Source organism: Chanos chanos, chromosome 2 (genome assembly GCF_902362185.1).
Source record: "Chanos chanos chromosome 2, fChaCha1.1, whole genome shotgun sequence".
Classification (NCBI taxonomy): Eukaryota; Metazoa; Chordata; class Actinopteri; order Gonorynchiformes; family Chanidae; genus Chanos; species Chanos chanos.
Genome location: NC_044496.1, coordinates 38835649 through 38855466, shown reverse-complemented (window position 1 = coordinate 38855466; position 19818 = coordinate 38835649). Strand labels below are relative to the sequence as shown.

At 41.0% G+C, this 19818-nt stretch overlaps 1 protein-coding gene across 1 annotated transcript in view; it reads left to right on the top strand.

Annotated features, from left to right (window-relative positions):
- The first annotated feature begins 4630 nt into the window (after positions 1-4630).
- Positions 4631-19818, top strand: part of carmil2 (capping protein regulator and myosin 1 linker 2) — a 45538-nt gene continuing 30350 nt past the window's right edge. Inside the window, exons 1-19 of the mRNA XM_030765738.1 lie at positions 4631-4667; positions 5018-5112; positions 6219-6269; positions 7612-7671; positions 9673-9794; positions 10755-10852; positions 11105-11175; positions 11322-11395; positions 11761-11836; positions 13113-13201; positions 14327-14421; positions 14583-14669; positions 14971-15080; positions 15799-15876; positions 15967-16043; positions 16461-16565; positions 16738-16807; positions 16914-16995; positions 19196-19292. Coding sequence (XP_030621598.1) covers positions 4631-4667; positions 5018-5112; positions 6219-6269; positions 7612-7671; positions 9673-9794; positions 10755-10852; positions 11105-11175; positions 11322-11395; positions 11761-11836; positions 13113-13201; positions 14327-14421; positions 14583-14669; positions 14971-15080; positions 15799-15876; positions 15967-16043; positions 16461-16565; positions 16738-16807; positions 16914-16995; positions 19196-19292 — 1574 coding nt within the window. The remainder of the gene's footprint in view (positions 4668-5017; positions 5113-6218; positions 6270-7611; positions 7672-9672; positions 9795-10754; positions 10853-11104; positions 11176-11321; positions 11396-11760; positions 11837-13112; positions 13202-14326; positions 14422-14582; positions 14670-14970; positions 15081-15798; positions 15877-15966; positions 16044-16460; positions 16566-16737; positions 16808-16913; positions 16996-19195; positions 19293-19818) is intronic.

Here is a 19818-nt window from a genome sequence, read left to right as displayed (position 1 = left end):
TATCCGCTGTGTATTCCTAATTTGTTCTTTCACTGGTCACAGAATTAATTATGGGATAGAAAAAGAGAGTAAGAAAGAAGGGTGATCCTCTGATCGTCATGCCAGGAGTAACAACATCCATCCACACCTTTTAAAATCTGCAGTTGATGCATTGTACAAAAAAAGGATAATCTTGGCTAGTCTCTGCTTGTAAATAATTTTTATTTTCTGTTTTATTATGAGCGTTTTAATCTTTTTCTAGTGAATCGATGACCTTGAATGCTGGGTACAATGGCATTTTAACAATAGTCATTAAAAAAATGCCGCTTTGAGATCTCTCATGTGGGGAAAAATGCTTAAATAAATCATGTAGGCAGTGTGACCTTCCTTTTCTTTCTGTCCTTATTAGCTTGAAATGTTGCGTGTTTTGAGTGTCTACAACTCACTCTTTGGGGAGGGATCAGGGGATTGCTTGACTTTTTTTTTTGTTTTGTTTGTTTTGTTGTTGTTTTGAAACATCTACTTCCTTACTGACTGTAAATGTGCAGAGGCAGTGAGAAAGCTGGTTGCGGTTGGTGGAGCAGGCTACCGTGGTTGGTTTTGTTTTGTTTAGTCTGAGGGACTGGGGAGGGAAGAGTTGAAGGGAAACGTGCCTGGGTTCCCCCCACTTAATGCTCAGATCCTTTTAAGCACGAGAGATTCCAGTTGAACCAGCTCCAGGTCTTAAACTGTAAAAGCAAAGAAATCTGGTTGATTTTTTTTCCCCCCCTGGGCAATTACTGAATGAGCACCAGAAAACAAAACAAAAAAAAAAATGGAAAAGTCCATTGTAGATGATTCAGATTAGGTTTTGTGGTTTTCCCTGACTGACAAGGCTTTAGATGGTTTATTTTGATGGGGGTTTTGGAGAGCCATTTTGATACGACTGGGGGGGGGGTGCGTGAGGGTAAATGGAGGGAATGATGTTTATTGTATAAAGTTAGTCACTCATTAATGAGAGCAGCGTCCTTTATGCTGAACATTTTCACCGATTCAGAATGAAGATTTTTCTCCTTCATGTAATTGCATTTAAATTGTTTTTTTGTTTTGTTTTTTTTTTTCTTTTTTTTCCGTTTTGGTAAGCTCTTAAAATTCTAGGTTGATGCATTTTTTGTACTTAGCTGTACTGTGTGAATTTTACAATGGTGAGAAAACCAACATTATAAAGACATTTATCAGGGCTGGGAGGGGCTGAGTGGGCTTAGGGGAGAAGGTGGTGTCCAGGATGTATTGCTGTACAGCTAATAAAAAAAAAATATTGGCCTATCCCGCTGGTGTCTTTATTTCTCTTCATATCCAATATGAAATGAAGCCATTATATGTGCATCTTAATCTCTAAAGCACGGTTTAAAATCGCATCAGTGTTTGTTGAATGAGGCCTTTATCCTTCATAACAGTTTAAGAAAAGGCTCTCTCCTCCCCCATCCAGAGATCAGATCAACATTACAATATGTGCCAGTCATTGGATGGTGGTGTTCAAAACAATTCTATTCACTGGTCAGTAATTCTGTTCACTATGCTAAAATGACTCGAATCCTTGAGACCATGATTTGGTTATCATATCTGGATCATAACAGTAGTCACGCGAACATAGACACCAGTTTTATTTTTTATTAAAACATCCTTTTATCCTAAACATTCTGTCCATTATCAGCATATTGTGTGGCAAAACAGCATGTGTGAAACCAAGGCTCATGAGATGTTTAAACAAAACAAAGAAAATGTAATATCCCTTATCTGAAACTGCCTCAAGCTATTTAAACCTTATCATGGAGCAACCTTATCATACATATACTCAAAATGACATATTTTGTGTTCAGTAAATTTAAGTGATTCGTCACTCTAATGTGTACAATAACATGAGGACAAAATACATAATTTAGCGTAAACATACTGAAAGCAGTCCACAGAACAGCTGTAGGCCTAGTTTACTGAATCGGTCAAGAATCATTGTGGTCAGTAGGGGATATTTTACAGTGTAATATAGCCTCGTCACTGACTCTTTGATGTCACGTAGAACCACTTAACTCTTCAGTTCAGCATAGGTATTTAGAGTCTAGGGTCAACGCCGTCAGGAAGCTGGTGCATTGAGAATTTGTCAACAGTGCCTCCGGTCGGTGGGTCTTGAGTTACAAAAAAGCAACATTTACTGCCTGGTGTGTTTGAGTGAGCGGATACAGAAATGAATGAATGAGTGAGTCAAAGATTCAGATTATTTTACTGTATTGAATGAAGCAAATCAAATCACTAAAAGGAATAACTTTGAACATCTTCAGTACTGAGCTCTGGACAAGACTGTTAGATGAACCCAAACCTATGTGTCTTTCTATTTATCTATCTGTCTGTCTCTTAGGGGTGTAACGGTACGCAAAAGTCAGGGTTCGGTACGTTTTTGGTGCAGTGAAAAAAGACATGCAAAACATGAAATTTCTTCTCATTTATTATGAATGTACTTGTAAACTTATAAACTTTTACAAACGTGTAAACGGTGGCAAAGTGGCCACGATTCCAGTTTGGACTCCAGTCTTTTATCCTTGAACCGGTGATATTCACATTTGGATGATGACTAAACGTGTTCGACGTGGGCCCACTGCCAGCAACATACCCGCTTTCAGTTGAACAGTGCCGGCACGCTGTCTCCGTCTTATCCACTTTGCCTATTGCGGCTGTCGTTCACTGGAAAACTGGCTACGGGATGGTCCTCAAGCTCTGGCTTTGCTGTCGCCATACTTACGAGGCTTCATCACTGAACGTGTGCTAATTCAGTTGCAAAGTTACGGCACCGATATGGAATCGGACAGGAAACGGAGTTTTTCATTTTAGTCCCGCACACTGTATCTTGTCAGGTATCACTTTATTAGCTAACATTTCGGTCGAACGATCATCAGAGCATAAAAAGTTATGCACGTAACGTGCGTGGTTAAAGCTAGACTTTAATTCACTCGGATCACAACGCGCACCGAACCGAACGTTCTGTACCGAACGTACAAATACGTGTAGTGTTACACCCAGAATATACAGCTTGCCCTAACTTTAAATAGAATAATATTTTCGCGATTTACATGTTCTATTGTGTTAATTGTGGGCGAGACCGTGAACGTTTGTTTCGCGGTTTCGGTCTCGGTTTCAGAACCGTTACACCCTTGTATCTATCCATCTGTCACATCTAGCTAGATGGAACTGTGCCCTTTAGTATCTAGCTTTTGCCACAATGACTTGGGACTGGCTTTAATGCTAACATTTGATAACTAGGTGGGATAGTGCGTTGCAAGATGGGAAATATTAAAGTATCGTATCGGAGGCATAAAATTATCGTATGTTGAGCGAAATTACCATACGCTAGTAATAACCAAAACAACAAACAGGCGTAAATGTGTAATTTCGGAAAACACGTATTTATTGAGCCGAAAGACTTTTTGACACCGCCTAAAAGCCACTGTAAACAGGCTTCGCCTCCCCCCTGAGTGAGTGTCCTCACCTTCTTCAGCACTCAGGTTCTTTACCTGTTTTTCTCATGGATGCAGCTGTGACGTAGTCTACACAGTGCAAACTCTTTTCAAATGTGCGGTCGCTCATTTGAAGAGTACATGTAGCTTAACTTGTAATATTATAACGACAACTGCATTACACTGGGTAAATATAGTACTGTCCCGTAGGTTACTGCCTTCAGTATAAAACACCTAAAATTTCTGATTTGTAAAGAGGATTTGACTAATGGTTTCGACAGCCATGCTCGTGAGTTCGTCATCTCAACAAGAGTGATTGGCTGGAAAGAGTGTGAGAAGAGTCGCGTAAACATAGACGTCCATATTTTACTATGCTGATCGTGTCGGGAAATAAATTTAAATGAGATAGCCTAGCCCAGACTGATTAGAACTACTAATACTAAGTGTCACAAAATGATCAAATTATCGTACATTATGGGACTTTTGGCATTATTGATCGTACAGAGGGCGAAATTAATGTGCAAATACGATAATTATCGTACATCTGGCAACGCTGGTGTAATATAAGGATAGACGATGCATCGGCAGCTGGTCAGAGCCTTGTAACTGTAATATCAACATGTGCCCACTAGATGGAGACAATGAGCTCAATTTGCAAGAAAGCAGTGGGAAACGACCTGCAGTCACTGTGCTCACGTTTTCTGTTCTTATTCCATTATTAGACTGGCTAAATCAATAGAGGACTCTGTGTCACTGATAAGGTACTTTTTGTGGGCTTCCCTTGAAAATTTGTGAGTGAGAGATCAGTTACAAACATCACAGGTTCATTAAGATTAATTTCTTCCTCTCTGCTATTTTGATGTGGTAAATGGTAAATGTGAATGTATTAAATCAGTATGAAAACAGTTTTATTACATAGTGTCTGATTGAGTGTAATGATGGGAGGTTCACTGTGTAAGTAAAAGGTGTCACATCCTGTTTGAGCCTTGCTCTCATGCTGTGGTTTCCCCTACCAAGCATGAATCACCGAGGTGCAGGATGTGTGTGTGTGTGAGTGTATGTATGTGTGTGTATGTATGTTTCACCTACATTTAGCCGGACCTGTCTGTATCGTTCTCTTACACTCTCCTAACCTATACTCCCACGGTCTGTGCTGAGTCGACATCATGGCTTCACATTCAGAAGTTCCTTTCGACCTTAAAGGTAGGGATTCTTTACGTCCACCTGTCCCTTCTCTCTTTCCTTGTCTACTCCAGAATACGAAGGATGCTGCCTCTTGCTTCTATTTTACCTCTGTGCCCTACTTAACACATGACTTCAAAGAAGCCTTTTAAGCTTCAATCAGAAACTAAATGCACTGCATGTCTGCACCCTTCTACTTTTTGTTTCCCGATGAAAGAGAATTCATTCTATTTTATTTAGACAAAATTGTTTAAAGTCAAACACGTATACGTTTTATCGTGAATGAAGATTTATCTGTATATTCGTGTGTGTCTGTATCTGTGTTTTACTTACTTTGTACTTACTTTGTTTGATTTTTCTCCTAAATCCAGACGGCATCACTCAGGCACTGAAACCTCAGAGAGTTCACTTCATGCGTGTGGTTCAGCTGACCCAGTGTCGGGGAAGGGCAGAGAGCAGAGTTCTGGTGAGAATCGCCTCAGTCAGCCTTAGCCCAGGATGTGCAGGGTCCCCTTATGCATTACTTTAAACCTGTTTAAGAAAGAACAGATGTCCACTAAATCTCTAAATATTACATGGATGTGTTTACTATACCAAATAAAAAAAAAACAAGAAGAAGTCGTCTCAAACTCAGATTTGAAGGCATTCAAAACTGTGCAGAGCAGTGTCAACCACAAGCCCCTGCCAAACACTAGCTCTGTGGTTGTTCTAGTGGGGGACCAAGGGTCAGGTTGTAGTGTGTTATGAATGAACAGAATGAGGGTTTTGGTTTTTTTTTTTTTTGGAAGACGAAGAGGTCCGTAGAGTCGGTGTGTCAGCTTTGCTCTGAAACTGCACATTTACGGTGCAAGGTGGCCCAGGTCTGACATGGCATTTCAGATTGTGTTTCACAGTAACTGATGTAATATTTGTGGTTTTGAGTATACTGGTGGAAATTGCAGCTCTTGCTCTTTGCTCTGTGGTAGTGTGGTAGATCTCTGTTCTGTAATTCTCTGCTCAATAGAGAATCTGAAAGCATGTAGATGCAACAGTAGGAGAAAATATATGTTGCACGAAGAAGAACAGAGCTTTTTTTCTCATTGTAATGGGCTTTAGTAGGAGTTCATTTAAACATTATTTAACATAATTTAATCTTTAAAGGGCGTTTAATAGTTATCCACAGATGTTCTGAAGACCATTGTCCTATCCCATCAAGCAAGGGAATTCCCTTAAGATAAGATGCCGTCTGCGCTAGTTTTATTCTGTGGTTAAGGTGGCACTTTGGTTGTTATGATGGTGGCCTTATTTCCTCTGTATCATCAAAATCTTTTGCCTCTCTCTGTTGGTACATTCTCTTTTCAGCAGCAGTTACTGTATTTCACCAGCAGATGGCACTCTGTTCACACACAGAGAGGCCAGTCTGTTACTGGTGCCATATTGTACCTTGGCAAGAGAATCTGATAGATGTGATTATACAATTACCGTGTTTTGCACATGCACTAGTAAACTGATTGGTATTTTTACGGCTGTGAATTGCAATTAACAAGTACAATTACTGTTTAACAAATACAAATACTGTTTGTTTCCTGACAGGTCATGACAGAATGGAGAGCCCATGTGTTTTTCAGCAGGCAGCCAGTGAAGGTGACATTTTGGGAGAGAGAGAGGCTTTCTGGGTATCAGGGAAGTGAAACTTTAATAGATGGAATGGTCAAAGCTTCTGCTGTAAACTTAGAAGAACTTTTTATCATTAACAAAACAAACATTTGGAGAATTTGGGATCACAGTGTTTAGAAAAAAGGTTTCAATAGTTCAGTAAAAGAGATTTTTCTTTTTTTCTTTTTTGTGTGAGAGGAACCCTCTTCCCTTCTCTCCTATGTATCACTACAATGTGGCTTGTGGTAGAAAATAAATTTGATCTTATCCTCAGCTCCAGAGTTCATGGTTTGAAGTTGCTGATTACTATTGAGGCAGAATGAGGAAGTCGTTTTGATACTGAAATAAGCAGTAACCAATAACCTTGGATTCAGTCAGTATCAGCCACTGTGCGTGACTTTGTCCCCCTGCCAAAAGTAAACCCAGCGCTCTGTAAACAGTCAAGGCCAGCGGAGTGAGTCTGGTATTAACTCAGAGTGTCTGGACAGGCAGGCAAAAGGAAGGAAACACAATAAGAAAAAAGACTCCATTCAGTAAAGTAGCTTTAGAAATCTCTGCGGATCATGATACTAAACAGCACACATACTCCCAAAACAGCAGAGAGGCATTATCAAGAATTCACATGAAAAATACACATTTTTTCTGTTCATATGGTAAAATATTTCTTGTGTGTATCCTAAACCATTATACTAAGTACATTATGATAAAAAAAAAAATATTTAGAATGAAAATAATAGGTTCAACCAAAGTGTCACAGTCTCATCTCACAGACATTTGGGGCTGTCAGTAAGATAACTGGGGGACTCAATACAGTACTGAGGTGTTCTCTCCTCAACTCACTTAGAATCATAATTCCATGATCCACAGTTTGGATCTACTCGCCTGTGCAGTCTCTGTGCTGAAGTTCTGTACAATGACCCCATGACCTGCGTAGTGCTGTCCATACCTATGTCTCTGTCAGAGACCTGGTGTCATTTCCTTGCTATAGCAATTAAAAATACACAGATGACACTTCCAGCAAAGAGATATAATGAGCAAAAATATATTTTCATGGGCAGATGCTGGAGATATTTGTATTATGTAGGTGACTAATTTTGTACCCTTTTTCTTCTCTCTCTCTCTCTCTCTCTCTCTCTCTCTCTCTCTCTCTCTCTCTCTCTCTCTCTCTCTCTCTCTCTCTCTCCCTCTCTCTCTCTCTCCCTGACCCTCTTACTTTTATCTCTAACCCCCTTCCCTATTTGCCAACTCATGTGAGTCACACTGTTTGAGTTGTGTGTGTGTTTGTGTGTGTGCGTACATTCACTCAGCGCTGTCCACACTCTCTTTGCAGGTTGAGAGCTCCTTCAGCTATTTAGAGATCTATGCCCTGGTCATAGAGAGCTTGGAAGAGGTAAATCCAGCCCATCCACTCATGCTTTTTTGTCTTTGTCACTTCGCTTACTGTCTTTGAAATATTTAGTTGAATGGATGAATATTTTTGATGGATAGACACTTTCTTTTAGGTAAGTTAAGAGTTCATAGTAAACCAGAGCTGAGCGACTTTAGTCTTGATGGTCACAGTCCAGTGAAATGAATGAAACAAAATGGAGACAGTACAGAAAGCTAACAAAATCTTCACCTTAAAACAACTCTATAAATATGTGTCACAGTTGTTTTTGCATAATTTTGGGGCCGAAGGGTGGATGGAGGGAGTAAATGTACTACGGTATTTCATTTTTAACTCAGTTTTCAAGTTTTTATGTTTATTTGTTGTTTACTTTTAAATGCGGTTAATTTCAGTGCTAAAGTGGATATTATGTGTCTCGTTGTCTCGTACTCACGTTAGCATTGTTTCGTGTTTCTGCAGCTAGCTTGTTGTGTGCAGTCGTAATTTGTAATTAGGTGTCTTATTTGTGAAATATGCTTTTATGCAGAAACTATGCCATGTCTGATAAGATTTAGGTAAAATGGTTGACACGTTTGTTCGTCAGAAATGGCTCAAATCCCCTGGTAGACTGGTACCTCAGAAGTGTCAGGATGATAAAATCCTAGTCTTGTTTTAGTCAATGTTGTGATAAATGTGGGCGTTTAAAAGGGCACCAGAGTCATTGTCTCCTCTGGCTGATCAGGCCCCTTTACAATTCACCGGTATCATCAGTAACCTGGGATGTTTCTGAGAAAGAGGCTGCCACTAACAGTGATACAAAGCATAACAACTGTAGCTGTAGCAGTGAACATGCTGACTCAGGATGTATTGGCAGAAAAAAAAAATGTTTGTAATAATTTTCATTGCCTTAGGCTGGGTGTGTGTGTGTGTTTTGTTTTGATTTGTTTTTTTCTTTTTGGAGCGGGAGGATGGGGGGGAGGGGGTTGCCTGTCTGTGCTTTCCCTTTCAAAATATTGTGGGTTTTTTTTTTTACACTGCAATAAGTTTTATTAGTCAGGTTTTCTGTCAGAATGATTAGTCAGCTTTCTAAAAATCACTGAGTGGACAAGCAAATATAATCCTAATCAGGGTTTCACTGCAGGGTTATCCGTGATATACGATAGGATGTGGAAGATGTTTTGTTTACTTGTGAAGTATGTTTTGAATAAGTGCACATTTTAAGTCTCATCTTTTTCAGAATCTATGCTAAACGAATAAATATAAATACATTGTAGATAAACTGGATATTTTTTGAATATTGGAGGCTTACTGGCAGATTCCTCTCTCTTTGGCCATCCTACCCCACTCACAGACCCACACAAACAACCAAAGGTCATCTTCTCTCACAAATTCTCTCTCTCTCTCTATCTCTCTCTCTCTCTCTCTCTCTCTCTCTCTCTCTCTCTCACTCTCTCACACACACACACACACATATGCACACATGTGCACACACACACACACACAAATTCTGAGGTTGGGTACCGGAAACATTAGTCATTCTCGCCTTTTTAATGTGTTCTGGAGAACTGAGCCCACAAGAGTGAACTGTCATTGGTTCCTTCACAGGACTGTGACAGTACTAATGCTAGTAAACTCCCTTCTTCGAGAATGTTTAAGATAGTGTTGTCATTGTTTTTTTTGTTTTGTTTTGTTTTGTTTTGGGGTTTTTTTCCAAGAGTGAGGGATGTTGTGGGCTGGAGAGAAGGAAAATGTCCTCAGCAGCACTGGGCTTTTAGTCTCAATGAAATGTTTGAGCAGCAATTTTTTTTCTGTCACGACTGCCATAAATATCATTTCTCCAGATATTTTACAAACGCCCCCCCCCACTTCCCCCTCCCCCACTCGAACCACTTACCCCATCCTGTCTATTCATTCCTTCCCTAGCTTTACCTCTTGCAGTATGTTTGTCACTGATTGCACTGTCTGTGTGGTAAGTTGCGGTGTATGTGATCTGTTTGCCACTGCATGTGTTGTCTGTGCTGGCAGGTGATTGTAGAGACGGACAGACAGACTTACTCTCTCGGTCTGATGTCTGTGGATGACCTGGAGGCTGTGGTCAGCCATATCACGGCTTCACTCAAAAAGATTTTTCCGGACTCATCCCCGGGGTAAGTCACCAACTCACCAGCGGGTCACCGATTAACTGAGGTTAATGGAAACACTATGCTACGATACACAACTCTCCTCCGATCTTACTTTTTTTGGTTCTTAGAATGTAAATGGCACATTATTGCCTCTTCTCTGAATCCCTATATGGACAGAGCAGTCTAACTGTGAGAAGAGTTTATCACTAAAGTTGATTTTTCTCATCACAGCAATGTTCCTTATACCAAAATAGTGTTGGTTATCATTAAAATTACTGTCATGTACATGGCGGTTACATGACTCTTAACATGAAATTCTACTTAATGGTGTAACTATAGATGTAATATCCACTGTCTGTAACTTCAATCAAAGTGAGAAAACGAGCAGACCAAAGAAACCTCAAAGTGCAAAGAATGTGTCTCTGGGTTATATGGCAATCATTCTCGTTGTGTTTACTGACAAAAGAAAGAGTTTGTATCTGGGCCAAAGACTTGTTCTTATTGTAATTACTGGAAAAAGAAACGGTTTTTGTCTGGGTTAAAGAGTTGTTCCTGTTGTCCTTACTGTCATATCAGTTTGACCACAACTCAGTCTTTCACCAAAGTGGAAAAAAGCTTTGACCTTTAAAAGGAAGTGAATATCTGACTAATCTATCATTGCCTTATGTATCTGCAGCTCATCTGTAGCTATGGATTAAAACAGAGAAAAACACCAGCAAGGCAATTCCCTTGACTATCAATGTAACAATAATAAAAAGTGCTTTTACTTGCCTCAAGCAAGCAAGCAATGTATGTTTGAAGCCCTAGATTAAACAGTCCAGTGGGGGATGGATGTTTCATTGTTTTTGCTCAGCAGCTCTCAGACAGCGTGAGAGATTCTGAGCACCGACAGAGAGACGTTGACTTTGTTCTTTGCGTTCAGTACCTGTTGTCGAGCTGTTTGTGTAAGCTGCCTGATGAACGGTGGTTTCCTCTTATCCCCAGAAAACTGCTGAAAAAAATACCTCCTGATCTCCAGGAGAGACTGTGTAGCTCGACGTCCAGAGTGGAGGAGCATCTGAGTGGAACACAGGGACCATGCGGTCAGTGAGACACAGCCTTAGGATGTGTGATATGTCGTACACTGTTTAGATTCTGGCCCTTGGTTTGATATTGATGTTTCACATTTAAATGGAATGAACTAATGCTGAGCTATGCTACAATAAATCAGGAGGTTTCCTATTATTTTTATTTCTCTTATTTTACCACTTGAGATGCTCATTCTCTCTCTCTCTCTCTCTCTCTCTCTCTCTCTCTCTCTTTCTCTCTCGCTCTCTCTCTGTCTTTCTCTGTAGGCGGCTTCTCAGAGACATACGCAGCTTTGTGTGACTTCAACGAGTTTCCTTGTCGAGAGGAAGTCCAGTGGGTCAGGAACACCATTTTGCCATGATGTCACACACAGTGCATAGAACTACCCCAACATAATCTCAAACAAAACAGCTTCACAGAGACATCATAGAAACTCCCGCTGCACCTCTTCAGGTTAATCACGTGTTCTCCTCTGTCACACAGGATGTGGATAATATTTACCATGTTCAGAACTGCAGAGAATTCAACCTGCTGGACTTCAGCCACCTGGAGAGCAGGTGAGGTCTTCCATGACAGCCTGGTTGTAACTCAGAGCTGGATTTTCTTAGTGCTGAGAATTTCTGCTAAACTGAAAATACTGACAACATGGCATGTGTGTGCTTTTGGTGCAGAAGCACTAATGTCACAATTATGTGCAGCACTCACAGTACGAAAATGTTTTTGTTTTTATTTCTTAGAAATAGACACCAAATCTCTTAGGCATTGTACAGCGTATCAATATACAGCTAGTCAAATTTAGCTACTGTGTCTCTCTTACCAAATGATGTTGCCCTGTAACTGTCATCTGTAGCGAGGTTTTGCGCTGTCTGACGTATCTGTCAAATCTCTTTTCTTTCTCTCTCTCTCTCTCTCTGTCCGCCAGAGACCTAGCCTTAGCAGTAGCTGCACTGTCATTCAATCAGTGGTTCACCAAGATCTCCAGTAAGGACTTCAAGCTGGTATGTCTGAAAACCACTGCAATATGTTTCCAGTTAACTGCAATATGATTTGGTAGGAGAGCCATTTGGTGTGTGTCCACAAAGTATGTTTTTAATCAGGATCATTATTATTTTTGTGGTTGGTATACAATTCCACGCTGTGAACGGTCACCATCAGCACACTCCCCCAGAACATTTTGGCATTTGTTTTGGAATATGTGATATTATTACACAATATGCCACATGTTTTTTTTTTCTTTTCCCCCACATTTTTCCAAGTCTTTCTATGGCTCAGTTCCCAGTGGTTTTTAGATTTTGAAGTACTGGTCTGAGGATTACCTGAAAGACTTTTGACTGACGCTGAATGAGAGGTGACCTGGGCAGACAGGGATGAAAGGCTTGGGCAATCAGAGGAACGTGAATATGTGTGAGAGGTGCCAGGCTCCTAGTCTGACTAAAATGAGAGGTCTACAGTGAACCAGGGCTGACCTTCTCCGTCTAGCCCATTACACAGCACACATCCAACAGCTCCTTTTGATGTCAGAGATAACATTCATAAGTGGAAAGGGACTTTTTGTGTGTGTGTGTGTGTGTGTGTGTGTGTGTATGTATGTGTGCTGGTGTCGCTTTATATGTTATCTAGCTACCACTGTATTGAGAGAAACTTTGCTTAGATGGCCCCCGTTTTTTTTCAGATCCTCTCCTGTCTTTGTGTTCCTCTATTTTCCCTGATGGAGTAAAGTTCAACGCTAGGCCTCTTGCCAAACAGTAAATTGCTCTCTCTCTTGCCTGACTGCAGTGTTACATTATAACTTGAGCAGACTCAAGGGCATATAAGAGGAGACTGTGCAGTGTGACTGTGTGTGTTCCCTCTAATGGTACTTGTCTGGGATTTGGCGCATTTATATACCACGCTGGGTGTGTACACGTGTCTCTCTGTGTGTTTGTAGTGAGTGTATAGGAAGAGTGTTGTGTGTCGATATTTCCCTGTGTGTGTTTGAAATGACTGCATATGAAGTGTATTGTGTGCACATTTTTCTCTGCGTGCGTTAAAAGTGAGTGTATATGAAGTGTTTTGTGTGTAGATTTTTCTCTGTGTGTGTTTGAAGTGAGTGTATATTGAGTTGTCTTGTGTGTAGATTTTGCTGTGTGTGTCAGTAGTGAGTGTATATGGAGTATGTTATGTGTAGACTTTGCATTGTGTTTATACTGAGTGTGTTGAGTGTGGATTTAGCTGTGCGTGTTAGGAGTGAGTGTATAAGGAGTGTGTTGAGCGTAGTGTTTTTATATTCTGTAGACTTTAGACGTCCAAGAGCAAGTCCTCTACATGATCAGCAGATCCTCAGCGCTGGAGGAGATTTGTCTGGAGGGAGGTGGTCTCAAACTGTGAGTGCAGGTTTTAAAACTTCATCAGAGCTCTCTAGATCTTTAGTTTCATCAGTGACCTGGTAAAAATGGCTCTAAGCTTCTCCGGTAGTGAATGGCTGTAGAACTTGTACAGAACGTGAGGACCAGATTCACCTCTCTGTGGCCCTGTTTACACTTTGCATTAAGATCCGATTTTGGTGATCAGATCACAAGTGGACAGCTCACAGTATGTCTGTTAACACCTGGCTTTAGAATCTGTGTCTTGAGTGAGCACTTGAAATTGGATCTCACTTCCTTGCTCTGTATGCAAATAAACACGTGAATCATTTCCAACACGTTACCCCTTTCATTGAATTTCAGTTTTGATTGGAGATAGTGCTTATGACACGAGAGATGTCAGACAAATTTGGTGATCACTGATCACTGTTTTGGGATATTAAAGCACATTAAGCTTTTTCACTTAAACGTTGTTGTTTTTAATTGGCGGGAGTCATCAATGTACTTCCCATGCCTAGTCTGTCAGATATTAATAGAAGAAAAAGAAGAAGAAATCAAAACAATATCCATTTTGCCTGTTATTGTTGCCTGTTGTCGCACTTTAATATGACGCTGTTGGCGAGAGAATTTGTATGTACGCGAATGAGTTTGTACTTCTGCATAAGCACAGGACGTCAGCTGAGTAGGCGGTCGTTCAATGTGGTCGAATTTGCATTCGCGTTCACACTGCTGTAAGAATGTGGTCATATGCGGTCCAGACCACCTCTGAATGTGGTCTGAGTGATCAGATCTTGATGCGACATCAGTACACATTGGATGCATTTACACCTGTACTTTTGAGCTGTCCACTTGTGATCGGATCACCAAAATCGAATCTTAATGCAAGGTGTAAACAGGGCCTGTGTGTAATCACACACTCTGACCATAAGTGTGTTGCTGTGTTAAGCCACACCCACTGATTCAAACAGGCCTCACTGCCTCAGGTGAATAGTGGGCAAAAGCCAAATTACTGGAACGTGTGGCTTTTTATGTCATTTCTTTATTGTTGTTCTCTCACCCATCACAACTCTGTTTTTTTATTGTCTGTTACAAAGGGACCCTGTAGTCCTTTAGCTCTCTGTCTCACTCGTATAATGCTCCTTGTAGAGATTTTGCAGTGAAAATGGCCTGCGCTTTACGAGACCACAGTTCACCTGCTCTCCACATCATCAACCTCTCATCCAATCAGATCGAAGATAAAGGTTTTTTTCAAAAAACTTTGCAGTACTCTTTTTTGTCACACTTTTTTTCTTTTCTTATCTTTTTTTTTTTTTTTTTACTTGTCTGTCATTCATCCTCTGATACATCAGTGTTTAGTCGTTAATATCTGATCCTGTTTGTGGCCTGTCTTACCTTGTCCCAGGTATGATAGCTCTCAGTCAACAGATGGACAAAATGTCCTATGGTATGAGCCGGCTGTTTCTCTCAAGGATTTCTCTGTCTGCTAAAGGTATCACCTCTCTCTCCTCTCAAATTTACTCCCTGTAGAGTTGTTTAATTCAAGCTCTAGTGAGATCAAATTCACTCCCTGTAAAGTTGTTTCATGCAGGTTTTAGTGTACCCTGACTGTAGTCTGGTTTGACTACCACATACTTTGTACGTAAACCATAAACCATATCCATACAAGGGCAAAATTTGACAGAAAACACTTATTACACTTTTATTAATACCTAGTACCCAATCCCCCTTCCTTTTGCTCTCTCTTTCTCTCTCTCTCGCTCGCTCTCTCTCTCTCTCTCTCTCTCTTTCAGGGTTGGGCAGTCTGGCTCAGACACTCTCCCAGAACAAGTCTTTCTCTAACTCGCTGACTCACCTGGACCTGTCTGGAAACACGGGCTGTCTGGCCACAGAGGAGGCAGTGGTGAGACAAGTAGAGAGAGACAGAGTGTAGCACGTTAAGCAAGGCAGTCCTAACGCTAGAATTAACAGAATGTTTTTAGAAAGAATATAGTATTGCAGCTGTCAGAGAGAGAGAAAGGAAATAATACAATACTGCATTTGTCAAAAAGCCATGGAAATGCACTGTACTGCCGGGTCTTATCGTGCTCATTGATGCAGAACATGAATCTTAAATTAACTGTTTGGATTTCTCCAGCGTCGGGACACAGTCAGATGTTTCTGATCTCTGTAAAAGATTGTGTTTAAAGAATTCTGAGCTTGTATGGATCTCAGGAAACTGATTCTTTTTCTATCTATGATAATCTATGGATATGAGTTTTGAAGAAATAAGGCTATATTGCTCTTCGGTATTAAAATTAGAGTCAGAAAAAATATTTACAAATTTGAATTACAGAAAAGATCTTAAACTTGATTAACAAACCAAAAACAAAGAAACTCTGATCATTATCATGACATAGAAATAGGCATGTGACCATTTCTAGAAAATGAGAACAAACAATGGGACTTTTTCATCAATAAGTGAAAACATAATGTGACGTTCCAATATATGTAAGCTGCGTTTGAAGAATGAGCTATTCTTGCATTCCCAATTTTCTGCTACTGTCTAGGTTATGATTTGTGTATTAATAGACACTTCACAACATTATATGAACAGGGTGTGTTTTTTTTCTCTCTCATAGCATCTTTTTAAGTTCTTGTCTGGTCCGAATATGCTGTCCCACCTGGATCTGAGCAGCACAGATTGTCCTCTGGATGCTGTGAGTGTCTCCCAGTGTCATGTAAATTTCATATTTCATAAATAGATCTCCAAGTATGGCTCTCTAACAGCTCATGTTTCCATCCTATAGCTTTTTGTATCACTTTCTGTTGGGTGTTGCCCTAAACTCTCCTACCTCAACCTCTCCAGAAATGCCTTTTCTCACAGGTGAGTCCAACACTGCCTGTAGATGTTCTAGAGAGTCTATACCATCTAAATCATTAGAGTAGTAAAAGGGCCATTCAGTTCTGGCTCTCTAGTCTAGAAGTCTTGCTCTTTATGGTATGTGCTTTCTAAGAGCTGAAGGTTACCTCGGAAACAGTTGTGATTCCTCTTTAGCCTATTCACTGAGATAAAAACCAGAAGACATTTTCCTGTATAGCTGTTTTCATAGCTCTGTATTAGACCATTTCAAAAAGCAGTGTCTTCAGAATCACATTAGTCTGTCTCTGTCTCTGTCTATGTTTCTGTCTCTGTCTGTCTCTCGCTCTCCTCCTTTCTCTGTGTCTGTATGTGTGTGTGTGTGTGTGTGTGTGTATGCGTGTGTGCGTGTGTCTGTGCGTGTATGTGTGTGTGTGTGTGTAGGAAGGGGAAAGAGGTGACACGCAGTGTGAGAGATTTCTTTAGTCTGAGCACTGAGTTGAAGTATGCTGGGTTGGCAGGGACCAGACTTCCTCCTGAGGCCCTCAGGTATTCACACTATCTACAGCGGAGAGATCCCCTCAGCTTAAACACATGTCAGTGCATGTGTCACCTACACATACATTTTATATGCACAAATGTATGCTATTGTAAACTTACAGTATTAACTTCTTACGGTATTACATTGGCTAAGTAAAGTAACTGTATGAATATTCTATAGATTGTTGCTACAGGGTCTGGCTACCAACACTCGTTTACATGATCTTGAGCTAGATCTCAGCGGATGTGAGGTATTCACACACACACACACACACACGTACACACACATACACACACACTCTGTCACCCATTGTGTGGAGTGATTTATGACTGTGCGTGTTGTGTTTGGGAATGCAGCTCAGGTCTGCTGGGGCCCAGGTGCTTCAGGAACACATCTTTGAGGCCAAAGCCATCAGCAGACTGGACCTGTCTGACAACGGTACGCCCCCTCTGCTTTCACATCCCTCCCTCCATTTCTCCTTTTCTTTTCTTTTCTTTTCTTTTCTTTTCTTTTCTTTTCTTTTCTTTTCTTTTCTTTTCTAGTGCAAAAAGATTTGGTTGTATAGCAAGGAGATCACTCTTTCTTCTCATACTTTTTTTCTCTCTGAACCCTCACTCTGTCAGTTTTTCTGTCACTGTCTCTGCCTCTCTGCCTCTCTCTCTCACTCTCTCCCTCTCTCTCTCTCTCTCTCTCTCTCTCTCTCCCTCTCTCTCTTTCTCTCTCTCTCTCCCTCTGTCTCTCCCTCTCTCTCCTGTAGCTTTATGGGGAGAGATTGTTTGGGGGTTATATGAGCTAGGTGCTCAAATCAGGTGATAAATCATAGTTGACTGATATGCAGTAACAGACAGAGAAAGAGAGAAATACGAATTATTCCTGCTCTGTGTGTGTGTGTGTGTGTGTGTGTGTGTGTGTGTGTGTGCATACGTCTCCTGAGACCTCTCCCTGTTTGGAGATACAATGAGCAGAGAGCTGTAGGAGAAAGAACCCAGCGCACTGCTGGGGGGGAAAAAACAGTTGGTTTATCCAGCTTCACACAGCCTGAGCAAGGAGCCTGTTAAACACGTCATACCGATTCATATTCATAGATCTCAAATTACTCCACAGAAGTAGGCCCCTTAGGAAAGCCCAATATCCCCCTCTATTTTTATCTGAACGAACAGAAGATGCTTGTTTAATTTTCTCACAAAACTGTCTGACTTTTCTGCCTGGAGTTGCTACGGTTATTTGCTAGGCTGTAGCTTATGCAGCTATCAGACGGAAATGTCACAAAGATGATGGTTTTGAAAGTGAAATATTTACATTTACTTTTAGTCATTTCTCAGATCATTTGTCCAGAAGAGACATACAAAAGAGCATAGCCAATAGACTTAAATAAACATACCTCAGTACCCAAAAGCTAGTGCCAAAAATTGCTCCAGGGCCCGTGTATGGGTTTCAGGCTTTATTCAGTCCAAAATATATATCTTTTAATCTATACACCTTTTGACCTAAAATACAGACAAGTAAAATGATGTTTGTGGTTTAGAGGTCAGGAAAATTTGAACCAGATGAGTTTTGTGGTGTTTTTTAAATGCGTTCAGTGTGTCTGAAAGAGAGAGGTGACTTGTCCACCATTTTGGAGGGGGGAAGGGTGAAAAGAGATGAGGGATAATGACCTTGACCCACATCCATTCGGTACCAATGGGCATGATTTGATTAATCATATATGAAAAATCGATTCATGTTGGAGAAGTTTTCTCGTCCCTGTGAGAGCAGTGTTGTTTTCTGAAGGGCTTGCTGAGATGTCTGACCCTTCAAAAGAGATCAAATCAGGCCAAGTTATTTGTGGCAGCGCTGAGGAGAAGACAGGCGCTGTCAGATCTGCTGTCTCCAGACAAGGCCAAACAGATCAATCTCATTTAGACTGAAACACACACAGCAGGGGCTCTTTGACCCTTCAGGCTTATCGCACCTGTCTGCCTGCATGCACAAACACATACACATAGATACACACGGGTACACATACACACATGCACATATACATATACGGACATGCACGTACACACACACACACACATACATACACACACACTGTATGAATACTGTATGAAGATTGTTGCTACAGGGTCTGGCTACCAACACTCATCTGCATGATCTTGAACTAGATCTCAGTGGTTGTGAGGTATTCACACACACACACAAACACATACATATACATACACTCTCTGTCTCTGTCTCTCTCCCTCTCTCCCTCTCATACACACACATACACACACGATACACACTTGTGCTAGAAGAGAAGGAATGGGCAGTGTGAACGTAATTAGACTGGCACAGGGTTGATGTGGATTAAGGGTGACAACATGCCGGCTGTGTTTACTCACCTCTGCCTGAGAGTCACTGTGTTCCCATCTCTACAGGCCTGTAGCACAGGATTCAGATAAAGCATTCAACATGTGGACCAAATACATAATGTTTAATTCATAATCTCTTTGTATACCTGCAAGATCTCGATACCTGAGGCACTGAACAAAAGAGAAGCTGTTGTATAGCTAAAAGACTTGTTGCATAACTATAAAGAGTTATGAAGTCTTTTATAATGTGTATACAGTTGTTTTACTGCTCTCTCTCTCTCCCGCCCCCTGTCCCCTCTCTGCAGGTTTTGAGAGTGACATGGTTACTCTGGTCCTGGCCATTGGCCGCAGTCACACCATTAGGCACCTCGCCCTTGGCCGCAACTTTGCCATGAAGTCCAGGTGAGTTTTCTTTCCATCCATCCATCCTTCGACCCATCCATCCATACTTCCATACATCCCTCCATCCTTCCATTCATCTGTCCATCCATCCGTACATCCATATGGTGGATATCCATCCATGTATCCATTCATTTGTTCAGTGTGCCTCCAGTGTTCCTCCATTCTTTGCATCCTTAATTTCTACATTCTCAGCTAGGGTTGCCACCCGTCCCTTATAATACGGGATCGTCCCGTATTTGAAAATAAAATGCTGCGTCCTGTACTGAATCAGTAAAGGACGCGATTTGTCCCGTATTTTCGTACATGTAGTTTCATATATGCACCAGGTCTTCAAAGTGCTGAGAATAACATAACATCAAGTAAAATCAAACCAGTTATACAAGCGGAGTGGGGAATTTTAATTTCAGTGGTGAGCTGCAGACCAACAAGCTCTGCATGCTGGTAGATTGCGCGGCAGCGTCATCGTTTCCGTTCAGTAGTTGCCTTGTAGCTTACAATCGAAAATAGCGCCCTCAGTTGCTGGTTT